The sequence below is a fragment of the Salvelinus fontinalis genome, chromosome 10, assembly GCF_029448725.1.
Source record: "Salvelinus fontinalis isolate EN_2023a chromosome 10, ASM2944872v1, whole genome shotgun sequence".
Taxonomy (NCBI): domain Eukaryota; kingdom Metazoa; phylum Chordata; class Actinopteri; order Salmoniformes; family Salmonidae; genus Salvelinus; species Salvelinus fontinalis.
The window spans coordinates 17,978,007-17,997,247 of NC_074674.1; the positions used below are offsets into that span (position 1 = coordinate 17,978,007).

A 19,241-nucleotide genomic window follows, 5' to 3' on the forward strand; every position below is an offset into this window, starting at 1 on the left:
ATGGAATGGCTTCGGGAGGAAGGCTGTATTACGGCTGTATTTTATGAGTATAATCCTGTGTAAATTCCTGCCTCGTGACTTTTATTCAACAGTTCAATACATTCAATACCCACTAAATTTGACTAGCCGCCGTTCTCACTGCCAGGTAATGGGCATCGGTTTGTCCACCTACTATACTGCAATGTAGCAACCGCATGCGCACTCGGGTCGTCATAACTGTAGTAGTACTCTGACTACAGGGTACTATAATACTCTAGTCAGCAATACTACACTGCACACGGTACTCACCGCCTCCAGCTGTTTCCACGAGCATTCAATGTGTTGCTGTGCTTTACGTCCATCATGGAAATGCTGAGAGAAAGAGAGAAAGAGAGATTATTACAATGTCTGCTCATAAATCATACCTACAAGGGATAGAGTGATAGAGAAACAGTGAGAAACGGGGGGGGGGGGGAGTAAAGAAATAGAGGGAGAGAAACGTGGAGTTTGCCCTTGATGAAAGAGAAGGAAGGCAGATGAAATGAGGGGTGGCTGATGTTTCTGTCAGGACGCATGACTCATGCCGTGAAACACCAGGAGATTCTAATTACAACATCCAACATAATGTACTTAAAAATAAAATAAAAAAGCAGAACAAAACAGAAGCTGGTTGGTAAGTTAGAGCAGTGTTTCCCAACCCTGGTCCTCCTGTACACCCAACAGTACACATTTTGTATTGTAACCATGGACAACAAGCACACCTGATTCAACTTGTCAACCAATCATCGAGCCCTCAATGAGTTGAACGAGGTGTGTTTGTCCAGGGCCACAACAAAAAATGTGTACTTCTGAGAGTACTCGAGGACCAGGGTAGGGAGACACTGGGGATTTGAGTGTACCACTGCATAGTCACATGCTCTGACACTAGTGACATATTACAGGAAGGTGAGAGCAAGCTACTGATGATTACCATGCCTGGTGATAGGACACCCATCTTCATTCTCCCACCCCCCAATGTAACACGGGTGGCCAAAGCCCAGAGGGCCAGAAAACAATTAGGCTGTACTGAGGCATGACCATGGACGGTGTGTGTGGCTCTGTGTGTGTGTGTGTGTGTGTGTGTGTGTGTGTGTGTGTGTGTGTGTGTGTGTGTGTGTGTGTGTGTGTGTGTGTGTGTGTGTGTGTGTGTGTGTGTGTGTGTGTGTGTGTGTGTGTGTGTGTGTGTGTGTGTGTGTGTGTGTGTGTGAGAGAGAGAGAGAGAGTGCGAGAGAGACAGAGACAGGGGAAGAGGGATTTAGAAGGGGGGAGAGAGAGAAAGAGAGCGAGAGAGATAAGAGTGAGAGAGAAATGGAGGGGGAAAAGGAAAGATAGTGAGAAAGAAAGTGTTGGAATAGACAGGAAAGACAGGGATATATAAAGGAAAGCAGGAGAGGAAAGGACATAGACATACCCAGACAAACACAGATAGAGATTGATACAGAGAGAGATATTCTAAGATGGCTGCCAGTGCCAGCTTTGCAAGCGTGGCATATTGCACACGGAGGACATGGCAGCTGTTGGTCTGGGCACGCTCAGTAAACACGCTGGGTGTTTTTCTAACTTGGCCTCCCCCCCCCCCCAGGGAAAGAATGAGAGAAGGAGATGACTGAGACCACACTTGGCCAAAAGACAGAGCACGTTTCTCTGCAGCCCTCTTAGTGAAAAAAAAATACTGGCATATAAAAAAGTGAGTACTTCTTCTCTGGATTGAACATGTTAAAAAGAAAGACTAATAAACGGACATAAAAATCTGTGTCATCAGTTATAAAGGCCTAATAATATATCCCTCCTCTTATAAGACCTGGAAAAAACATTTAATTGAAGCAGTTGATCTTAACAACGAATGAAAGGGAGCTATCCCTAGCAGGCACCAGTCTGTGCTGGTCTCAGCCTCAGTAGCTGTGTTGAATATCTTCTCCAGGCGTTCAATAAAGGACACAGGCTATAACACAGAATGAAAATCCCAGCGATTGTATTTCAGTGACGTGTCAGTGCTTCTAATCTAAATGGCCTCTGCCAGTAACTCTTGTATTCAGCACACACACACACACACACACACACACACACACACACACACACACACACACACACACACACACACACACACACACACACACACACACACACACACACACACACACACACACACACACACACACACACACACACAAACACACACGAGAAGAACTTAACAAGGAATTAACGTCTCCCCAATTAATTATTTACAGTACATGTCTATCAATGTCTAGGCTTTATGAATGAACTGGGTTGACCTTGGGAATCTCACTTCTCACTTCCCTATCTCACTGGTAAAGCCATGACTATCTCTGGGGAAGCTGTCAAAGGAAGAAGTCCTCAAACTGTTTCAGAGGAAGTCCTTTAGTTCTTAAAGGGAATGGCTCACCCACACAATGGTGTGAGCCACTTTAAAGGGTATGTAGCATAAATGTAACCACGTGTAACATATGGATTTGTATTAGTATACACGTCAAAAGTCCCAATGCAGTTTTTTAGTTCTGTATCTATGGATGCGACCCAGTCGTTCGTTCTAAATGTTCCATTGCCATACTGGCTGGGAGCGTTCTTATCTCTTTCTTGCTAGCTAGCCAACTACGGCTAACTTACAGTCACGTCAAACAACGCAGCCAGAATAACAACAGTAGTTGCACTTGCGATCGTTTAAGCTGTTTTCAGGTGACATTTATTTGGAGACATCCATAACAATGAGCTAATGAGGGGCGACTTCACCTGGCATAGAAAATGTGCTCTCTCGTTAGGACACTGTTGTTCAGAGGAGCTAGCCAACAACACAGCTAACACAATCACTTCAAACTGAAGCTGGAAAGACTGCAAACTAGCTGCACTTCGTTTCGTTTGACCTTTTTTCAATTGACATTTCTTTCTATATATCCATAAAAATGTGGCCAACTGATTCATGATTTCAACTGGTTGAGAGACGCTGCCTGCCTGCCTGCCTGCCTGCCTGCCTGCCTGTCTGTCTGTCTGTCTGTCTGTCTGTCTGTCTGTCTCGTCCCGACTCCGACACGTTCATGACTATGGGACAGCTGGAGCTCGAACTTGAATATTGAAACAATGTTGCAAATGTCGGAGAGACAGACAGCAATGTTTATACAAATCTCCGCTGTTGAAAACTAAATCTTAGTCTAAAAGAAATGAGAAAATGTCTTGATGTGTAAAGTGTACGCTAAGAATGGGGAAACAAGTACAGAGAGTGAATTTAATAAATACCGGAACAAAACAAGAAACACGAGGAGCGTACAGACATGAAAAAAAAGAAACAGAATCAATAATGCTTGGGGAAAGAACCAAAGGGAGTGACAGATATAGGGGATTTAATCAGGAAGGTGATGGATTCCAGGTGAGTCTCATGAGGCGCAGGTGCGCGTAACGATGGTTGCAGGTGTGTGTAATAATTAGTAAACTGGCAACATCGAGGGCTGGAGAGGGGGAGCGGGAGTAGACGTGACAAGATGCTTTTTATAGTGGAGATCAAGTTTATATATTGCCTGGCTGGGCTGATCGGACAGTAGATTGCGCAGTCAGATGGAACAGAGTAAATAGGCATTTTAACTTCATAGATTTAGCCGGTGGTAACTTGTGGAATAGACACTGGCTGGAATGCAGTTTTAACCAATCAGCATTCTGGATTAGAGCCACACGTTGTATAAATGTGTAACAAACCAAAAACATAACTATGTTTGTACTTATAGGTAACCAGATCGTGACTACAACTAAGATAATACATCTTTGACCACACTGTGGTGTTACATTGGTGAGTAATAACTCATGCTTCCTACCCTTTAAAATGCATTGGGGAGTCCAGTGGTGTAGTCAAGTGTCTCAGCTCTTCAACTGAAAATATACTAAAGGGTCGCTCCCCAAACTCCCCTTTAAACAGGTTTGTACATTTATCATAACTGACAGAATAATATTTACTTCCTCAGGTCGCCACACAGAGAGGCAGGCGGCAAGTCATTTCACAAGACACAAGACACTGAAAAGACCGGATCAAGTGACATTGTTAATGTCCAACTCTCTCCCGTCAAGCAAATATTTGCTTCTCCATGACAACATTTCTGAGGGAAGTTTACGAAAGCAAAGGCATCGGAGACTGAGTTTTAGGGGGAAGGCAGCCAACTCTCCATGTCGTTTCAAATCAACACTTCTTCCATCACATCAAAGATAAACAAACCACACCGAGGCTGTGTTCCAAATTGCGCCCTACTCCATTTATATAGTGCACTTCTTTTGACCAGGGCTCATAGGGAATAGGGTGCCATATGGGACACAGGCTGAGACACTAACACTCCTCCCCAAACAAGCTACCCTTGAGATCAACCAATGCTTGAGTACTGTTGTACACAGGGCTGTGATGGAATACATAGTCCTACAGTATGTGGCAGAGATGTATGGCTATACGATGCGCGGTCCCCATATGAAAACATTAACGAGTCTAAAGTATAACGAGTTTTCTAAGTGTATGATTCTGACCTGGACAGCTTAACGAGGCGTGGGCACCATCTAAAACAAAAAAAGAGTCTGCCTCGTGTTTTTGATTCAGACCCATCTGCAATAAAGATGCTGCAGGTCTAGTCTGATGAGAACATCGACTACACTCTTAAAACAAAAACACAAAGGTTCCAAGGGTTCCTCTGTGGGAAGAGTTCTACAAGGAACCAAAAGGGTTCTACCTGGAACCAAAAGGATGTCTTCAAAGGGTTCTCCTATGGGGACAGCCAAAGAACCCCTTTAGGTTCTAGATAGCACCTTTTTTTCCTAAGATTGGACATGTGCATCTGTATGGGCAACATAGTCTACAGACAGTGCTTCTCAGTGTCTGCCAGTCTATCTGGCCATTTAAAATGACTGGACTGCCTTGCAGTGATCCACTTGGCCCCGGTCCATCCAGAACGTATGGTCCACACCAGGGGAGGGGAACACCCCTCTTATCTCCCCGACCACATAGCCTCCCCTTCTCCTATCCTCCTCCTTCCCCTCTCCTCCACTCTTCAGAACAGCAACATGTGACTGCCGGGGCTTGGGGCTGCCAAGGAGCCCGCTAGCATTTCAACAGGTCAATGACCTGAAGCTCTGAAGGCTCTCACATTCAGAGGAGGGGAGACTGGCAGAGAAACATGCATTATGGATAGGCTGATTAATGTTCTAAACATGCACTTTGGCTTGTATTCCCCTCAGTCTAAATTACCATGTTCTTGACTTTCTCCAAAATCTGTGCTGGTTGCCTAGATTTTGGGATAATGATTAAGAATGCGGGTTGAGTCCAAGTCAGGTAGAAGAGATTTTGAAAAGATCAGTAAGATGAAGTGTCTCATGTGATGCCGGGTTCAGTTGGTAGCCCTTTACTTGGACACGTGTTCTTCTCCCAGACAAAGGAATTGTCCAAAGACTCTCTCTCCCTCTTTCACACACCAACATTTTAGACTCACCTTACAAAAAATACTCCCTGCATAGCTGTTAGTGAACCCCCTGAACCACACACACACAATCTCTTTAGTTCTTCAGAGGGTTAGATCCATGCCAGTTTGAGAGAGAGAGAGAGACAGAGAGAGAGAGAGAGAGAGAGAGAGAGAGAGAGAGAGAGAGAGAGAGAGAGAGAGAGAGAGAGAGAGAGCATTCTGTGGTCTGACGCAGAGATGAGTTGGAACATTGGAGGAAATCCTGTTCTCATATGACAAGCAAACATACACAGTTTGCAAGAAGAAATGGCTAGATTTATATTTTATATTGTTCCCAAACATCTGCTCGTCTCAACTTTCTATCAACGGTGAAGTCAACAACATCGTGGTTTGTTTGTGTTTTCTTCATTTGGATCTTTTGAAAAAAAAATGGTAGACCTGTAGCATTGTTGTGTGCAGAATACAAGATCAAGGTTTTGCGTCCCACAACACACATTCTGACCAGTGGACTGAGGGCCAAGAGTGAGTCCTCCCCACCCTGAATGTCACTGCTGCTGTTGCGTGGGCAGTGCAGGAGGGTGAGGGTCTGCTGCTGTCATTCATGACCCCAGAACTGGGGAGTTCAAGGCAGTTGGAAAGAATGCGATGTACACAACATGTGTAAATGCACGTTCTCTGCAAGGGGTGAAGTCAATGAGGTGGGCTGAGTTGTTTGGTTCAGGCACTTCCCCAAAAGGCTGTTGGTGATCACTATACAAGCGGCCAATCGACAAATGGACAGCTGACCTCCAATGGAGGATACATTGGACAAAAGCCACCAATAGACATCTGGTGCACCGAAAACCAAGCGTTGGAGAGGCTTGTCCATTTTGTTCTGAGCCTGAGTCATTAGCTCATCTCTTCATAGTGTCCAAGAATGATAGGGGTGTTTACCCTGCTAACCAGCTGGTCTTCGGCCACGGGGGGAGCTTTTCTCTTCCAGGCTGTTCATTCTAGGACAGTTTCAGGCACAGGGTTGTAGTAGTCCTACTCAACTTTCGGTCAGCAGTAGCGAAGCTAGCCATCTGGAAGACCAAGTAGAAATGTTTACAGAGACAGGGGTCTGTGGATGTGGTGGATATGCTCAAGGGGCTTTAGTGGCAGCAAGACTAAAGGTGGAGTTTTCCCTACTACAGATCGGTTGGGAACCGTTTCATCCATACATGGGGGCTTCGGAGGGGGGGGGGCGTTGACAATGAGTGGGACCTGGAGTTGTTCTCTTAAACCCTCTCAAACCTCTGTTTTTCTCACAGGCTGGTACACATGAGCGCAGTGGTGCATGATTTCAGATTGAATATTCCTGTACTGTACGGTCTTGACCCGATAAAGGGGGTTTAAAAATGATTAATAAGTCTCTCTCTCTCACACACACACACAATCTCTCCCTGGTTCTCTCTCACGTGTACACATGGCACACACACCATGCCAGGCTCATTAGTCCAATCAGCATTCTCTCTGAGTGATATGTATTATGGTGGGAGCTGTGGGACTGGAGTGGAATAGATGGACCGGGCAAGAGGATCAGATGTGTATTATGGCGTTCTCTGTGTCTCTGGCATCAGCTATTATGATCAGTGCGCAGGTGCACATTTTTCACTGTCAGGTCTGGAGAATTAGTGACCCGAGCGCAGCTAACCTTATCGAAGACACACACGCACTAACTCTGACTGGCGGATATAAAGACCCACAATTTATCCACCAGTGTGTCTGCACAGACACAGACATATCAGACGCTATGAAAACATAGCGAAACACTACCCCTCGTGTTTAGCTCATTGAAGGACACTTCAGACAGTATAGAGTTACAGTGAGGAGCAGTCGTTTATGACTTGGGTCTGGGTCTGTCTGGGGGGAGACAATAGGAGACCTCGGCCCTCCTCGTCTTCCTCCTCCCCTCGCCTCTCCTCATCCACGTCCTTCTGCTCCCCTCCTCTTCCACCTCCTCTCTTTGGCTTTTATTTATCTTTCCACACAACAGGAGAGGAATGTAACAGGCAGAGCAAAGCAGACCGCCCCAGCCTCCAGACCAGCTCCAGATACAAAACACTCTCAACGACTTCGCTGCACTGTCTTCCAATGATGAATGAGAGCTGTAATCCCTCGCCAAGCTAGCCAAGGACATTTATAACCATTTTGTTTTTCCCTTTTAGTTTTTCAACAGATTTTTTAAATATTTTTTTCACATCTCTAACAGTTGGTTTTGTTTAAATGTTATGGCCTATGTGGACAGTTGTCACATTGTGGTCTGGTTAGAATTTCTGGGCAACCTCCTAATCCCCAAACGCACTGCTAGAGCGAGTTTTTTTTTCTCCCAAAATAGGCCTAAACAGATCAGCCAATTAATTTGATAAAATCATCAGAGACCCATCATCAAGACCTCTACAAGTGTGCTTACTAATCATCTAGTCCCAGCGCTACTGCCAGCATGTTTCCTTCATATAACAACACAGAAATACATTAAAATACCATCAGAAGCCCATCAGGACATCTACAAGTAGTCCAACTAATCAGCAATTCCAGATGCTCTCGACAGCGTTTAACAGTCGTTACAAGGTCTTTCCAGGCCCTTATTAGGCTACAGCATGCAGCTAAAGCCTTCTGAGCGGGGCAGGGCATGGAGGTCCATAGAGGACCTGTGTTCAAATACATGTGTATTTGAGTATTTGTTATTTAAATACTTTGTTCTGTGTATTGAGTATTTTCAAATACACAGCCCAAAACAAGTACTTTTATTTGAGTCTTTGAATGGTTATTTTTTTTTTTTTAAACAAATAGTCATACCAAATTATACTTGAACGTATTTTTCAAAAACGGTTTAAAATACTATTTTCAAATACCTGGGTTAAAAGTATGGGAGTATATTTGAGTCGGTGTATTTTACTATTTTAAAATAGTTTCCAAGTGTTTTTCCAAATGCATTCTAATAGTCAACTACTTATTTTTCTCAAATAAAAGCTATCTGAATAAACCTGTTTTGAAATGTATTGAAGAGTAATTGAAATACCTGAAATAGTACTTGAACCCAGTTCTGCTACTCAGGGCCGGCTGTGTGTTGTTGCTGAGCGACCATCTTAATGATTCCTCAGCATAAACTCAGCAGCTCTACTAAGGCCTCGGAGACTTAGTCGTCTCATCCCATTATAACCCTGCCTGCTCTATACACACCGTGTGTTGTCATCTGGCTAGCCGCATCCACCCTTGGATATGGACTTTTATGGCAGCATTAATGTTCTAGACCAGCATGCTTCACTCAAATTTTGTCGCTCAAATCTCCCACTCGACATGACTCAATGAACTCTGTGTACACATATTTCAATGTATGTATTTAGCCTGATTGAATGTAAAAGGGTGTACGTGTGCGGCACCTACTTTGAGGCGGCAGTGACTCTTCTTACCTCTAGGGGCCTACTATAGCACTAAGACCATAAAGATGGATATAGCCACTTACATAAACCAGACCCACCTGGCCTGACTCCCAGTGGAGAGACTGCTGTATACCGTAAGCTCAGAAGCATCTGGGAAGGAGGAGGACTGACCCCCCTCTCAGTCGTCTGCCCCCTTCCCCACCTCCCTCTGTCCCCCAGAGCTGGGCTTTCTGAGGGCTCAAACACGGAGAAATGGGAGGAGAAGGAGGATGAAGAGGAGGGGGAGGGAGGCAGGGGGCTCCAGTCCAAAACCCAGCTCCATAACTGTGGAATTAATGGAGGTTAGGGTATTCATTTAATGCTCCCATCATTCTGTGCTGTGCTGTCCCACTGAAAGGCCAGTAGGCCACTGTAAGCCCCCCAGGAGGGCCAGTCGTAGACAAGAGTGACTCAACCATCCTATAATCCCTCTGTCTGTCTATGTCTGCAGATATCAGTCTGTTTCTATAGCAAAACAAATGGCTACAGGAGATACTGATGACTGTGTTGGTGATTGCATGTGTCACAAATATTAAGAGAGAGGCAGAGCTTAATCCTGTTCTCTCACAGCTAAATAACAGTCCCGTATCTATACATATTAGGCTACTTACTCTGGGCCAAACGCTTAGCGGGTCTCTCTGAAGAAGGCCACCTATTTCTATCCTAGACTGCTTCTTCTGATGCTTCATATAGCCAATACTATGTTACTACAAGCAAACTAGTAAACAGACACAGATCCGCTCATGAATCATGAGTAAGCATGTGTAAGCTCTCGGGCTTCGCGTACTATCGACAGGCACAGACATAACGTTCTATTTTCAACAACACAGTCGCAACACAGGTGCTCTGTACAACAACCTGTTCCAGTCAGTTTCTGCTGCGTGTTTGGCATGACAACCAACTAGGAAGTTGGCTGCTAGACAGAGCTAAAAACAGACTGACCGCCAGGTTACGGCACTCCACAAGCAAGCGAACAACCTGATTAGCACAACAAACAGCCACTTCCAAATGCTGTACTGTTCTTATCAATAAGGAAATAATGACTACATTGAACAAAGAGACAAAATTGAGCCCCAGACAGTGTCTCTATGGGCCAATAAACCAGGGTATGACTGACTTAGGGTTAGTTACAGAAGGAATAATAGGAAACTGTAGCTCTGAAATGTGAAATGTCAGAATAATAGTTGAGAGAATGATTTATTTCAGCTTTTATTTCTTTCATCAAATTTCCAGTGGGTCAGAAGTTTACATACACTTAGGATTTGGTAGCATTGCCTTTACATTGTTTAACTTGGGTCAAACGTTTCGGGTAGCCTTCCACAAGCTTCCCACAATAAGTTGGGTGAATTTTGGCCCATTCCTCCTGACAGAGCTGGTGTAGGATCCTTGTAGGATCCTTGCTCGCACACGCTTTTTCAGTTCTGCCCACAAATATTCTATATGATTGAGGTCAGGGCTTTGTGATGGCGACTCTAATACATTGACTTTGTTGTCCTTAAGCCATTTTGCCAACAATTTTGGAAGTATGCTTGGGGTCATTGTTCACTTGGAAGACCCTTTTGTGACCAAGCTTTAACTTCCTGACTAGGAGGGGTGCGTCACTTGAATGGGTTGAGTCACTGACGTGATCTTCCTGTCTGGGTTGGCGCCCCCCCTTGGGTTGTGCCGTGGCGGAGATCTTTGTGGGCTATACTCGGCCTTGTATCAGGATGGTAAGTTGGTGGTTGAAGATATCCCTCTAGTGGTGTGGGGGCTGTGCTTTGGCAAAGTGGGTGGGGTTATATCCTTCCTGTTTGGCCCTGTCCGGGGGTATCATCTGATGGGGCCACAGTGTCTCCTGACCCCTCCTGTCTCAGCCTCCAGTATTTATGCTGCAGTAGTTTATGTGTCGGGGGGCTAGGGTCAGTTTGTTATATCAGGAGTACTTCTCCTGTCTTATCCGGTGTCCTGTGTGAATTTAAGTATGCTCTCGCTAATTCTCTCTTTCTCTCTCTCTCGGAGGACCTGAGCCCTAGGACCTGGCATGATGACTCCTTGCTGTCTCCAGTCCACCTGGCCGTGCTGCTGCTCCAGTTTCAACTGTTCTGCCTGCGGCTATGGAACCCTGACCTGTTCACCGGACGTGCTACCTGTCCCAGACCTGCTGTTTCAACTCTCTAGAGACAGCAGGAGCGGTAAAGATACTCTCAATGATCGGCTACGAAAATCCAACTGACATTAACTCCTGAGGTGCTGACTTGCTGCACCCTCGACAACTACTGTGATTATTATTATTTTACAATGCTGGTAATTTATGAACATTTGAACATCTTGGCCATGTTCTGTTGTAATCTCCACCTGGCACAGCCAGAAGAGGACTGGCCACCCCTCATAGCCTGGTTCCTCTCTAGGTTTCTCACTAGGTTTTGGCCTTTCTAGGGAGTTTTTCCTAGCCACCGTGCTTCTACACCTGCATTGCTTGCTGTTTGGGGTTTTAGGCTGGGTTTCTGTACAGCACTTTGAGATATCAGCTGATGTAAGAAGGGCGAAATAAATACATTTGATTTGATGTCTTCAGATTTTGCTTCAATATATCCACATAATTGTTCTACCTCATAATGTCATCTATTTTGTGAAGTGCACCAGTCCCTCCTGCAGCAAAACACCCCCACAACATGATGCTGCCACCCCCGTGCATCACGGTTGGGATGGTGTTCTTCGGTTTGCAAGCCTCCCCCTTTTTCCTCCAAACATAGCGATGGTCATTATGGCCAAACAGTTATATTTTTGTTTCATCAGACCAGAGGACATTTCTCCAAAAAGTACGATCTTTGTCCCCATGTGCACTTGCAAACCGTAGTCTGGCTTTTTTATGGCGGTTTTGGAGCAGTGGCTTCTTCCTTGCTGAGTGGCCTTTCAGGTTATGTCGATATAGGACTTGATTTACTGTGGATGTAGATACTTTTGTGCCTGTTTCCTCCAGCATCTTCACAAGGTCCTTTGCTGTTGTTCTGGGATTGATTTGCACTTTTCACACCAAAGTACGTTCATTTCTAGGAGACAGAACACGTCTCCTTCCTTAGCGGTATGATGGCTGTGTGGTCCCATGGTGTTTATACTTGCGTACTGTTTGTACAGATGAACATGGTACCTTCAGGCGTTTGGAAATTGCTCCCATGATGAACCAGACTTGTGGATGTCTACCATTTCTTCCTGAGGTCTTGGCTGATTTCTTTTGATTTTCCCATGATGTCAAGCAAAGAGGCACTGAGTTTGAAGGTAGGCCTTGAAATACATCCACAGGTACACCTCCAATTGACTCAAATTATGTCAATTAGCCTATCAGAAACTTCTAAAGCCATGACATCATTTTCTGGAATTTTCCAAGCTGTTTAAAGGCACAGTCAACTTAGTGTATGTAAACTTCTGACCCACTGGAATTGTGATACAGTGAATTATAAGTTAAATAATCTCTGTAAACAATTGTTGGAAATGTGTCATGCACAAAGTAGATGTCCTAATCGACTTGCCAAAACTATAGTTTGTTAACAAGAAATTTAACAAGTTTTAACGACTCTAACCTAAGTGTATGTAAACTTCCGACTTCAACTGTATCTATTTGAGAGTGTGAGCTGGAAAGTGGGCTGGAAAGTGAGCTGCGTTCAGGGGATCTATGTGTTTGAGAGTGTGACTTGGAAGCAGACATTACATCAGTCATCTCTATCATGCAGATAAAAACTATTTACTGTCCTTAAAACCAATAAACTGACAAAAGCTATGGGATGGAATGAGGGAGGGAAAATCCCCTTCAATGTTGGCTGACAGAGAGGCTACTATCTCTGGATGTGGGCATTTGTTAGTTTAGCGTTAGATACGAGGCTATCTGGCAGTCCTCAAGGCAACATTGTGATTGTAGCCAAATGTTATTAAATTGAGCAGGAAGATGGATGACGGACTACCAGGTGACGAGTGTGTATGTGTAAGAAATGTAATTAAAGACTGGTAAAAAGAGAGGTGAATATAAAAAAAGAGAGCTAACTGTCCTGGGGAAAGCAGAGAGACGGAGGAGGCGGAAAAAAGGAGGGTGTGCGCGAGTGTGTAGGTCGGTCGCAATAGCATCCTGCAGGCAGTCTGAGGGGAACATTTCTAGTGCATGAGGGCCAATCTTTTGGGAGCGGGGCCAAACACAAGACAAGACAATAGATAGACAGAGACCCAGACCTGAGGCCAGACCCAGGCCGAGCCGAGCCCGGCTAGATCAAACCAGACCCAAAGCCTACAGACCAGGGCAAACCCTGAGGGCCTGAGAATTCTTCTTCAAACAAACTTAGAGACAGTTAGAAGAGCTCCCTGGAAATCCCCCTCTCGGTGTTCGCAATCTCTATGTTGTTCTAACTGAGCTTTAGGAAAAAAAATGGCTGAATCAATAGTCCTTCAGGGTTCCCTGTTTTACTGCTGTGGTCTTTTAAGGGAAGCTCAAGAGGGAGGGCATACAGTGCCTTGTCCTTGACAGTGTGGTGTGTAGACACATGCTTAGAGAGGTCAGTGGGAAAGGTCATGTCAGCCAGCTGACGACCTGCAGCTCTTTACAGTTTTCAACTCTGATGTATTCCCTAGCAGAGCTTCCGTGACATGATGGGCCGTGACAGTTTTTCTAAAAAACTGCTCTTTTTCTAGTTGAGTAGTTTCCCCTTGCCTCTGACCAAAACTAATGTCTAAAAGGTGGCCTCTATTTTGTTTTCCTTGAACCCTAACTAAGATATTACTACTGTGTTAATGCATGTTTGCAATGGGAAGGACAAATGTGTTTAAAGGGGGTTTATAAGAGAAATATAACCTATAAATGATAGAGAAGTCTAAGATTTGTTCCATATAAAGGAGTCATAGGCTGCAACCCTAATGGTACCTATTCTCTTTGGTCAAAAGTAGTGCACTATATAGGGAATAGGGTGCCATTTGGGACACACACATAGAGTCATGTGTTGGCCCAATGGCCAGTCTTTGGGCAGCTGGCTGTGTATCTACAGTATCTTGACACAACTATGACCTCAGTGTACAGGATAGGGCAAGCGGACAGGATAGGCCTCGCTCTCTCTCTTTCCTGTGGGTAAGTGTGTCTGGGTTTCTGGATAAAGCTTGAACGTTTTACTGTCTATAAAATAAACTGTATGTTTAAGGGTAAGTAGTGTAGAAGAGCAAGACTGACCACAAACATAGACCAATAGACAACCAGATAAGATGGCGCCAACAGCCCTGCTTCTAGCTCCAAAGCAACTTTGCAGATTTCGTTTGTTTGTGTGTTATATCTTACATTATTAGCCCAGAAGGTTTTTTTGTGTTATTACATACAGCCGGAAATAACGTTTGGATATCAGAGCGGCGGTAACTCACCAGCATTACGACCAGGAATACAACTTTCCCATATTGGATCCTTTGTTCATACCCCCCAGGGCAATTTAACTTATCCCGGAGGCTGCTCCAAGACGCCGGCTGCAGAGAAGAGGTATTCGGAGTGGACTTCTAGTCCGACTCAGGAGGCGTGCACACCATCCACCACTTCCGAGTATATTATTCCGTAATGTTCAGTCTCTGGACAATAAAGTAGACGAGCTCAGGGCGAGGATCTCCTTCCAGAGAGACATCTGTAACATACTCTATTTCACGGAGTCATGGCTCTCTCCGGAAAAACTGTCAGCTGGGTTCTCAGTACATCGCGCAGACAGGAATAAAGAACTCTCCGAGAAGAAGAAAGACTGTGGTGTATGTTTCATGATTAACTAATCATGGTGTGATTGTGATAACATACAGAAACTCAAGTACTTTTGTTCACCTGACCTAGAATACCTCACGATCAAATGCTGACCATATTACCTCCCAAGAGAATTCTCTTCGGTTATAGTCACAGCAGTGTATATTCCCCCTCAAGCCGTTACCATGACGGCCCTCAAGGAAATACACTGGACTTTTTGCAAACTGGAAGCCACATATCCTGAGGCCGAATTTATTGTAGCTGGGGATTTTAACAACTCAAATTTGAGGTAAATGCTACCGAAGTTCTCTCACACATTGACTGTAGTACCTGCGCTGCTAAAACACTCGACAACTGTAACTCCCCCTTCCGGGATGCTTACAAGGCCCTCCACCGCCTTCACTTCGGCAAATCAGACCACGACTCCATTTTGCTCCTCCCTTCCTATAGGCAGAAACTCGAACAGGAAGTACCTGTTCTAAGGTCTACTCAACATTGATCTGACCAATCGGAATCCATGCTTCAAGTTTGTTATGATCACGCTGACTGGGATATGTTCCGGGTAGCCTCTGAGATTAACATTGACATATACATGGACACGGTGACTGAGTTCTACAGGAAGTGTATAGGGGATGTTGTTCCCGCTCTGACTATTAAAACCTACCCGAACCAGAAACCATGCATAGATGGTGAACCATTGCCCCCAGGTGGTGAAGGTAGGAAACAACACCTCCACTTCGCTGATCCTCAACATAGGGGCCCCACAAGGGTGCGTGCTCAGCCCTCTCCTGTACTCCCTGTTCACCCATGAACAGGAAGTGCATGGCCACGCACTCCTCCAACTCAACTCACTCAAAAGTTTGCAGACGACACAACAGTAGTAGGCCTGATTACCAACAATGACGAGACAGCTTACAGGGAGGAGGTGAGGGCCTTGGCGGAGTGGTGCCAGGCAAATAACTTCTCACTCAACGTCAACAAAACCAAGGAGCTGATCGTGGACTTCAGGAAACAGCAGAGGCAGCATGCCCCTATCCACATCGACGGGATCGCAGTGGAGAAGGTAAAAAGCTTCTAGGTCCTCGGCCTACATATCACTGACAATCTGAAATGGTCCACCCACACAGATAGTGTGGTGAAGAAGGCGCAACAGTGCCTCATCAACCTCAGTAGACTGAAGAAATTTTTGTCTTGGCCCCTAAGACCCTCACAAACTTTTTGAGAGCATCCTGTCGGAATGTATCACCGCATGGTACGGCAACTGCACAACCCGTAACCGCAGGGCTCTCCAGAGGGTGGTGCGGTCTGCCCAACCCATCACGGGGGCACACTGACTGCCCTCCAGGACACCTACAGCACCCGATGTCACAGGAAGGCCAAAAAGATAATCAAGGACATCTGAAAAACAGCTTCTATCTCAAGGCCATCAGACTGTTAAATAGCCATCACTAGCCGGCTACCACCCGGTTACTCAACCAGGCACCTTAGAGGCTGCTGCCTTATATACATAGACATAGAATCACTGGTCACTTTAATAGTGGAACACAAGTCACTTTAATAATGTTTACATACTGCTTTACTAATTTCATATGTACACTACTGTTCAAAAGTTTGGGGTCACTTAGAAATGTCCTTGTTTTTGAAAGAAAAAGAAAAGCTCATTTTTGGTCCATTAAAATAGTGTAGACATTGTTAATGTTGTAAATGACTATTGTAGCTGGAAACTGCAGATTTTTTATGGAATATCTACACAGGTGTACAGAGGCCCATTATCAGCAACCGTCACTCCTGTGTTACAGTGGGACATTGTGTTAGCTAATCCAAGTTTATCATTTTAAATGGCTAATCGATCATTACAAAACCCTTTTGCTATTATGTTAGCACAGCTGAAAACTGTTGTCCTGATTAAAGAAGCAATAAAACTGGCCTTCTTTAGACTAGTTGAGTATCTGGAGCATCAGCATTTGTGGGTTTGATTACAGCCTAAAAATGGCCAGAAACAAAGAACTTTCTTCTGAAATTTGTCAGTCTATTCTTGTTCTGAAAAATGAAGCCTATTCCATGCGATAAATAAATAGATAAATAAAGAAAAAGCCATATATCTGTCCAGTGTCTGTGTTCTTTTGCCCATCTTAATCTTTTATTTTTATTGGCCAGTCTGAGATATGGCTTTTTCTTTGCAACTCTGCCTAGAAGGCCAGCATCCCGGAGTCGCCTCTTCACTGACCGACAGTCTACTGAGAGACAGACCAGTCTACTGAGAGACAGACCAGAGAGATGGATGGATGGATCAATGGATGGGTACAAATAAATAGAAGATAGATATCACATACTGTATAAAATAATAGAGTCGAACAGAATAGAAAATAACATACAGTACATGGAGGGTATCAGAATATAGACAGGAAGTGTGGTCTCACCGATTTCCTCTCGGCCTTGAGTTCCGTGAGGTACCGCAAGAGTTCTGTGATGATCTGAGAGGTCAGGTTCTCAGCGATGACTTCGTGCTGACCTGCGTAGTCGTTCAGCTCATTCAGTGTCGACAGGAAGGCCTGGCATGACGTGTACCTGACAGGTCAGGGGTCACAGAAAGTGATGTCAGAGGAGGGGCTGACAGAGCAATTGATGTGTCATGACAACATGCTCAAATAGTGTCATTCATTGAAGAAACAAAAACGATCAATGATTTGCAATGGTCGCGTCGCAAAGTCTCAAACTCACTTGTTCTCCTCCTCCTCTTTTGAGTTCTTCTTGGGTTGATACTTCTTTGATAGATTCCTGTGAGGAGAGAAGAACCATAGCTCTGTTATTTCAGTACTGAGAAACAATATGTTGGCTAGTTTCTACTATTTTAAGTATGTGCATATTATCCCATTGGGTTGATACAAAAGGTCAGCAGGCGGCTGAACATACCCTAACTCCACTGTATGCCTCCTCCATTACTGATGTCCATGTCACTGTGCCAATGGATCATCCACTGCTGTTCAATCTGCCAGAGTGCTTTATGCCATCGCCCCCCTCCCCTCCCCTCCCCACACCCATCCTCCATCCCCCTGTTCCAGTAATAATGCTTTTGGCCTCGGGAGCGTGAATACACAATCAGTCACTAAGAAGATGCAGTAGAATGCTGAAAAGGGGGTTTATGGTTAGGGCCAGAAGATTTTCCAGACCACGTGACCTGGCCAGGACAAAATCTCTGTCTCTCTCGCTTCCTTCCTTCCTTCCTTCCTTTCTCTCTTTAACCCTCACTCTGTCTCCTTCATTTCCCCTGTCTCTTTCCCTCTGTCAGCCTCTCTCTCGCTCTCGCTCTCTGTTGCTGTGTGTTTGTTTGCTAGCGATAGTCGGCTTAACGCCTCACCTATTTCTGGTTATCGCTCTGTACCTACTATATGTCACACAGTTTAATAACAGTCACATGCACACACTCCGCACATGCACACACACACAGTAGGTTACTCAATCTACACTGAGTGTACAAAACATTAGGAACACCTTCCTAATATTGAGTTGCAGCCCCTTTGCCCTCAGAACAGCCTCAATTCATCGCGGCTTGGACTCCACAAGTTTTCACAGGGATGATGGCCCACGTGGCCTCCAATACTTCCCACAGTTGTTTCAAGTTTTCTGGATGTCCTTTGGTTGGTGGACCATTCTTGATACACACGGGAAACTGTGGAGCGTGAAAAACCCAGCAGTATTGCAGTAATTCTTGACACACTCAAACCGGTGCGCCTGGCACCTACTACCATACCCTGTTCAAAGGCACTTCAATATTTTGTCTTGCCCATTCCCCCCCAGAATGGCACACATACACAATCCATGTCTCACTTGTCTCAAGGCCTAAAAAAATATTCTTTAACCTGTCTCTTCCCCTTCATCTACAATGATTGAAGTGGGCGTAACAAGTGACATCAATATGAGATCCTAGATTTCACCTGGATTCATCTGGTCAGTCATTGTCATGGAAAGGGCAGGTGTTTTGTACACTCAATGTATGTACAGTAGACTCTACCAGACAGCCAATAAAAACAGGTAAACCAATTAGAAGAATCCACCTAGAAACGGCAACACACCACACAAGCCAATTAGACTTCAGCAGACAGATGCAGAGCGAATCAGGAAGCAATGAGGCATGCTGCACGGCAGCCAGGCAGCGAATGGTGAGTCACATCAGGGCTCCACTATGCCACCATTTTACTCGCATATGCACCTAAATATTTTGCTGTGCAACCTGGAACTTTTTATCTAGGAGCACCAGTACACCTTGAAAAATGAAGGATTCTAGATTTATTTCTTCAAATATTTTTTCATTGTGCTCCTAAATGTATTTGTGTGCACCTACATTTTTCAACTTCGGGGAGCACATGTGCTCCTTGTAAAGAGCGTAGATCAAATCAAATGTTATTTGTCACATGCGCCGAATACAACAGGTGTAGAACATACCGTGAAATGCTTACTTACAAGCCCTTAACCAACAATGCAGTTGAAGAAACAGAGTTAAGAAAATATTTACTAAATAAACTAAAGTAAATTTTTTCATAAAAACTAACACAATAAAATAACAGTAGCGAGGCTATACACAGGGGGTACCGGTACCGAGTCAATGTGCAGGAG

The 19,241-nt window shown here is 44.8% G+C and overlaps 1 protein-coding gene across 26 annotated transcripts in view; it reads right to left on the bottom strand.

The window, feature by feature from the left end:
- The window catches only part of LOC129863727 (formin-binding protein 1-like), a 100,947-nt gene that overhangs the window by 33,146 nt on the left and 48,560 nt on the right, over positions 1-19,241 (bottom strand). For all 26 annotated transcript variants that reach the window (XM_055935928.1, XM_055935927.1, XM_055935926.1 and 23 more), the window contains exons 3-5: positions 17,349-17,405; positions 17,048-17,195; positions 289-351 (exon numbers count right to left, since the gene is read on the bottom strand). In XM_055935928.1, the coding sequence (XP_055791903.1) occupies positions 289-351; positions 17,048-17,195; positions 17,349-17,405 (268 nt within the window). The remainder of the gene's footprint in view (positions 1-288; positions 352-17,047; positions 17,196-17,348; positions 17,406-19,241) is intronic.